This window comes from Musa acuminata, chromosome BXJ3-8, assembly GCF_036884655.1.
Source record: "Musa acuminata AAA Group cultivar baxijiao chromosome BXJ3-8, Cavendish_Baxijiao_AAA, whole genome shotgun sequence".
Taxonomy (NCBI): domain Eukaryota; kingdom Viridiplantae; phylum Streptophyta; class Magnoliopsida; order Zingiberales; family Musaceae; genus Musa; species Musa acuminata.
The window spans coordinates 10,142,302-10,149,840 of NC_088356.1; the positions used below are offsets into that span (position 1 = coordinate 10,142,302).

Consider the following 7,539-nt stretch of genomic DNA (forward strand, 5'->3'; position numbering starts at 1 on the left):
TGTCTTAAGCAGGAAAAGTTTACGAGTTCTATGGGTAGCTTTCGACTTATCAAAGACATATTATTACTTTTTTTTTTGTCCTTTTTTTATTGAGGAATTATTGTATGCATGGCATTCATATCATGGACTCAACTTTGGAGATGTCAAACGATGCATCAAATCGATCGCAGGTGTAATCAAAGTAAATATACATTTCATATGGAGATCAGGACCATGACAATATCTTAATTTGCAGGCATAGCCTACGTAGGCCGAGCTTTGTTATTGGAACTAAGCTTTGTGAGTCAAACTTGATAAGAATAGTCTGCATGAGATGAGACGAGACGAGATTGTCAACCAATATAATCCAAAAAAATGTATTTATGATCATCTCTATTCGACTCTGAATTTTTATCTCGTACATCATATTCATTCTTTTGATAATCTTGATTATTAAGAAGGTACTGATTCAATTTTTTATTAACTTAACTTCGCCTGAGCTAATTTTATCTTTCTCTATGTCCCATTACTTAAAGATATCATGTTATTGGTGTATTCGTCTTGTTATTATTTGTTTGTTGGGATTGATAAGTTATTTTAGATTTTTAAAATAAAAAATATTAAAATTTAATTTTTTTATTCTTCTATAAACACAGAACGAATATGTGTTCTTCGCGGGTAAAAAGAAAGATACGATGAAATATATGTTTTTAGGTTTTTTTATAAAAAAAGTGATAAAAATATTTATGAAATTTTTTTAATGATTTATGTGAGTTTGTGCTTGAGTTGAAACTAACTCGATTATTTATCGAAATATGTTATTTTTTATAGAAGATAAGATTTTCCCAACTATATGAAGAAATTTCTCTATTCTGTGAGGAAAATCCTCTATTAGGGAAATCCTTTCTTCTCATCTGTATAAATAGGAGATGGAACATGTTAATGTATTGAAGTGCTTCTACAGTAATTGTTCTTATCTTCTATTATTTTCATTAATTTTTAGTTTTATTTTTTTTCATCTTGACGATTCCTTTTTTTATTTTGGATTTGAAATCTTCTCTAAAATTAATGTATTCCTATCATAAATATATTTTTATATTTATAAACTAATGAATTTGTTTGTGAGTCAGTACATTAATTACAAGAGTAGTACTGCAACCCATCGTACTTCCTTCGTCGTTCGTTACACAATACAAATGGATAATCTGAAGAACAATAAGATTACACCTTCGATCGATGTCGAAAAGAAACACATACCAGCGATTCATCAAACAAAATTTCGATCCAATACAGCGAAAATGAAGAAGACGCGGAGAAGAAAGACATCAACGGTACAACTTGCAATCTCCCAGATATGAGATGAGATGAGAAGAGAAGAACACCTCCCTCTCACGACTGCATGTCAATCGGTTAAGTCGAACCACAAATCAAAGAACAAAACGCAGTGTATATGTTTGGGCTTCGAAGCAGATACGAAGCTTATATACATATCTCCAGCAAAATGCAGTCGATGCAACAGCATCGGGATGCGTTCTCCAAGACAGGAGGAGGAGCAAGAAGCAGATTAATTAGCATAAGAATCTCATATGAGTTCAACGTATGTTTCTGACACAATCCATGTTCGACAGCCTCTCGCTCTCCTTCCCATGTGACGGACCGATTAATCTAACCCTAATGGAGCGATACAAAATGAGAGATCAGTGATCGATGTTTAAAGCATAAAGCCGCACAGGTTCAAACATTATATATGCGTATGGAACCGTGCAATCACTCATCACTGGGATCAAAACCAGAAAATAAATGGAGAAAACACGTCCTCCACCTCTGACGATTGCTATTTTGCTACTCCGTATGAGACGACAAGGCATTTATATTACCGAGAGCAGGCAGAGAGCGATGGTCGGCACCACACACACAAGAAGCATCTAATTAATTACAAGAACATGTTCAAGAAAACCCAAAACCTTGTCTTGACCAGCGAGTACGACTGTGAACCTCCTCATCAGACACCGGCTACAGTCAGTAATATAATGCTCGGAAGATGAAGATGAAGATGAACATGGCTTGCCTCGTTAAGGTAGAGAAGGGTTGTAGTTGTTGATGGTGTTGCACCCAGAACTATTGGAGCTCAACAAGTGCTTGATCTCCTCATAGGTGTAATCCAATGGAGTTTCTACATGGCCTCCTCCTCCCGGCCGTAACGATCTGCTGTTGTACTCAAGACCGCCATACGTCGCGTAGTTGTCGATGCTAATCTGCTCTCCTTCAAAGCCTCTACCGACGTCACAGTCGTACTCCAACTCCGTCCCGTAGCTGATCTGAGTGCAGCTGCCACCAGAGGAGTTGCAGCTGGGATCAGAATTACCAAAAGCTATCATAGTAGTATGACTCCTCTCCATCATCTGCAGGGGCTGACGATATGGAACTTGTAAGAGAGCAGAAGCGGCGGTGGCGGAGGTGGAGGTGGAGGCAAAACCCGGGATTCTCTGAGAGATCAGTGAAGGGAATTCTCCGAGACCCGCGACGAGTTCTAGATCCGGGGCGGTGGTGTTGCAGCCACCTTGGGACAAGGAGAAGAGTGACGAGAAGAGGTTGTGGTGTTGCTGCTGCTGTTGCAGTTGCAGTTGATGCTGTTGTTTCTTCTGGGAAGGAACAATACCTAGGAATTTCTTCTTGAGCTTGGTGTTCCAATAGTTCTTGATATCGTTATCGGTCCTGCCTGGAAGATGGGAAGCTATGATAGACCACCTGCACTCATCAGAAGAGAGAGAGAGAGAGAGAGAGGGAAGGATTCAGCATCCCCTTCTGAGGATTTAGGGATGCATAGCATACATGGCTATGCCTGACATAATTGACTGCGCTGCCGCTCCCTTTTGAAGAAAGGGATGATCAACATAAACAAGGAGGTAATCATCATCATGCATGTATCTGAATTGAGGTGTTCCTCACCTGCTTCCAATGTTGGCAAAGAGGTTGCATATTATCCTCTCCTCCTCTTCCGAGAACTCTCCATGCTTTATGTTGGGTCTCAGGTAGTTGAGCCATCTCAGCCTGCAGCTCTTCCCACATCGATTCAGCCCTGTAAATTGTACACCATCCAAACTTATCCACCCCATGCACTTTGCGACACACAGATCTGTACTCTCGCTTTCTCTCTATCTCTCTCATATCTATAGCCTGTCTAATTTTGCCCAAAGAGCACCTCAAACGAGAGGAAGATCTGAACTTACCAGCCTTTTGAGGGAGAGCAATCCAATTTCCGCCGGTCCCATGCTTCCCTATGAACTCCTTCAGCTTTGTGTCCTCCTCCGGAGACCAAGGGCCCTTCTTCACATTAGCCTTGTCACAGCAAGGAGTCCTCCCCATTCCTCTCTCGAATCCAGCTCCCAACAAAGATCTTCCCACTCTTTCGCTTTGTCCTTGCCTATCGATCTTGCGAAGGCTAGCTGTTGGAGATGGAACTCCTTCCCATCAGCTATTCCAATTAGGACAGTACACCAACGAAACCGAGGAGAAACACAGAGACACGAAGAGAGAGAGAGAGAGAGAGTCGTAAGAAGTCAAAAGATCTTCATCATTCATGAACATACATGCCATCGACTCTCTCTCTCTCTCTCTCCGAGCTGAAGTGTGACGGGCAAGCGAAAAAGATGGATGGGTGGGGGACCTCAGCTAATAGTGTGACGTTTTCCAAACCTATGTGTGTGCCACATTAACGTTGAAAGCTGAAGCCTTAAAGGGTATACGAGCTATACACGCATAGAATGCACTAACTGTTCCCGGAGGCTGGAAGTCAACTGTTCACGGAGGTACAATGACTCAACTGTTGATAGGTTATGGTTCTTCCTTGTTGATGACAGCAATATAGCTCAAACTTCCGTAGGTATGGGGTATGAGATATTAATCCTGAAGCTGACTCATCATAATGGTGCAGATGGTTGATAGCAGTGCACAGCGACTGCTACCTTCGTCATGTACTATCGATTCTGTTGTTTTTAGTGTACTGGATCACTATGACAATAGTGCTGCTATTTAATTGGATAAGATATATTATAATTTTAATTATGATTATTAATTAATATAAAATCTATTTATGATAAGATTTTTTAAGAGATGATCTAAGGATTTGCCGCATTCTACGGATCAAAATATACAGAGCATTCTATGAATCAAATAAAGATATTATTAATAACATTGGAAAGTATATATCCTAATCTCGATGAACGAATCTTTCCTTATATAGTTCATTTTTAAATTCTATTTTTTCTCAATTTGATTTATTTAAGATTTACTGTAATACATATAAGGATAAAGGGACTAGAATGAATCAACCGGTATATATGTTCAAGAAAACCTAAGATTAAACTAGAAAAGATCTCGTAATGTTTTGACTACTACTTAAAGATCTAATAACAAATAATAAAAATAATAAAAATAATAAAGCTTCATCCACCAAATAAATTTGTTGGGTCTAAAAATACTAGACAAACTAATGAAAAGAAAGTCTTCATGGTAAATTAATTTTTTTATGGTAAGAAAGAATATATAAAAAAAGGATTGCATTAAATATAAAAAAGGAATGGTATAAACTTGACTTTTATATATTTCGAATCAAACTTAGTAAGGGTTCCTTCTAATATTTGATGGATTGATTTTGCTGCTCCAATTTACGTCATCAATAATATGTAAAAAAAATTTCAACTTGGAAAAAAAAAAAGATTCGTTGTTAGGAGGAATCATCTAAAAAAAATAGTAATGGAAACTCATCTCTTTCACATAAGTACTTCTTTTGTGTAAAAAAAGATATATAAAAATGATTTATACTAAATATTTATATATTTTGAATTAAACATTACATTACACAGGTTCCTTCTAATATTTGGTGAATTGATTTTGGTGTTCCAACTCATGCCATCAATAATATGTAAAAAAATTTCAACTTAGAAATCAAAAAAATATAAAAGATTTATTGTTATGGGAATCGTTTGAAGACAAAAGTGATAGTAGTAGAAACTTAATGCCTAAGTCTAGAAACAAGTGATTTGGTGGATCTTACAGATATATGCTATGTTTTTACTATTTCTAAAATTTTAGTTTCTCTATCTATAATTGATAGATTAGGATATTATCTTTCTCTTAGTGATGATAAACTCAATATATTATATGATTCAATAAAAATTAATTCTAGAATTTTGTGTAATGGTTTGTATATAATTAATTTGAATCTTAGGTTTGTAAAGACATTGGTAACTCTGTAATCAAATGAAAAATATTTAATTTTGTGACACAGATGTTTCAAATATATCTCTTAGGAATGAATCAAAAGTTTAGTAAAGAATAATACTTTAAAAAATTTAAACTTATTTTGATGTTTACATAGATTACATTAAATAAAAAAACATACTAAGTACATAAAGAAAAATATTACAAGAAATAAAAAACTCCTTGAGAATATTTATATAGATATCTACATGCTACTTCATATTCTCTACTTTAGTTTAAAGATATTTTATTATATTTATAAAGGATTAAGATCCATTTTAGTTCCTATATTTTTGGTCATGGACCACTTAAGCCCTTATGGTTTACTCGTATCTAAAATAACCCATATATTTTTAAAAACATAATATATAAGCATCTCTTATCAAGTTTGAGATAACAGATGTTAGAGTTTACTTACATGACATGTTGACTCATAATAAATTATTAATATAATGATACATGTAATTTAAGTTATATTTTTAAAAACATAATATATAAGCATCTCTTATCAAGTTTGAGATAACAGATGTTAGAGTTTACTTACATGACATGTTGACTCATAATAAATTATTAATATAATGATACATGTAATTTAAGTTATAAAAAATATTCATTTTCGCTCTTGTGGTTTTAGTCATGGATCACTTAAGCCCTTATAATTTTGCTCGTATATAAAATAATCTCTATATTTTTAAAAACATAGCATATAAGCCCCTCTTACCAAGTTTGGGTTAACAAATGTTAGAATGTGACATAATGGCTCACAATAAATCATTGATACAATAACACGTGTAGTTTAAATTAAAAAAAATTGAGAACACCATCAATAGCGGGAGCATGTCGTCGTGGAAGCAACCACCAACAGCAACACTGAGCTACTGTTGCCTAACAGAGCATCATATATACGCAACATCTCCCGCATTAGTAACAAGCTCAGAAGCTTCCAACCTTACCTCAAGTGGATGTATGTCAATCACTTCGATGCTAAGCATACAATGGTCTTCTAATCTCTCTTCCTCTTCTTGGGCATCTTGTTCCCCACCGCCTCCCACTTCGTCCTCTCCTGCACCTCCACCTGTCGCACCTATGATGTGGTGATCTAGCTCTTCCTTACCTCTGCCTTCGGTCTCTCCTACCTTTGCCTCTCCGCCTTCCTCTGCCTCTACAGCCTTCGTCACTTCCTCTTCGTCGGTAAAATAGATTTTTTTAAAACTTAAATTATATATATTATTATATTAATGATTTATTATGAGTTAGCATGCCACGTAAGTAGACTTTAACATTTGTCAATTCATGCTTGATAGGAGGGGCTTATATGTTATATTTTTAAATATATATGGGTTATTTTAGACACAAACAAAACCATAAGAGCTTAAGTGATCCATAATCAAGAGCTTAAGCGATCCATAATCAAAACCATAAGGGCTAAATTAGACTCCTTTTTATAAACTCAAATTATACATATCATTATATTAATAGTTTATTATGAGTCAATATGCTGCATAAATAAACTTTAATGTCTATTAACTTAGACTTGATGAGAGGAGCTTATATACTATGCTTTTAAAAATATATATATTTTATATGAGAGCAAATCATAAGGACGTAAGTGGTCCATGTCCATAACCACATGAGCTAAAATGAACCTTAACCCATTTATAAATAACTTGTCAAAATATGACTATGTATCTAATATATGAAAAGTCTAAATATTGACTCTCTTGAGGTATATATAAATATAGTTGATATATAATTAGATTGAACATGAGCATCACCTTAATGAATATATTATATATGTTATTATATTGATAATTTATTATGAGTTAGCATGCCACGCAAACAGACTCTAACGTTTATTAATTCAGACTTAACGGGAGAGGCTTATATGCTATATTTTTAAACATGTAGGGGGTTATTTTATACATAAACAAAAGCATAAGAGCTTAAGTGATCCATAATCAAAACAATAAGGGCTAAACTATATATTTTTTTTTAAACTCAAATTATACGTGTCATTATATTAATAGTTTATTATGAGTCTACATTCTACGTAAGTAAATCATAACGTCTAATAATAGTTTATTATGTATCTAGTTTAATATGACTCTAACGTCTATTAACTCAGACTTGACTTGAGAGGTTTATATACTATGTTTTTAAAAATATAGAGGTTATTTTATATACGAGTAAATCATAAAGACGTAAATAATTCATGTCCAAAACCACATCGGCTAAAATGAACCTTAACCTATTTATAAATAACTTGTCAAAGTATGACTATATATCTAATATATGAAA

The 7,539-nt window shown here is 34.5% G+C and overlaps 1 protein-coding gene across 1 annotated transcript; it reads right to left on the minus strand.

Annotated features, from left to right (window-relative positions):
- Positions 1-1,831: 1,831 nt before the first annotated feature.
- Positions 1,832-3,533, minus strand: LOC135644093 (myb-related protein 308-like). The gene is made up of 3 exons (XM_065161536.1): positions 3,210-3,533; positions 2,929-3,058; positions 1,832-2,727 (listed from the first exon to the last, which is right to left on the minus strand). The coding sequence occupies exons 1-3, from the start codon at positions 3,343-3,345 to the stop codon at positions 2,052-2,054; spliced, it is 942 nt and encodes a 313-aa protein (XP_065017608.1). The 5' UTR covers positions 3,346-3,533; the 3' UTR covers positions 1,832-2,051.
- Positions 3,534-7,539: the final 4,006 nt, after the last annotated feature.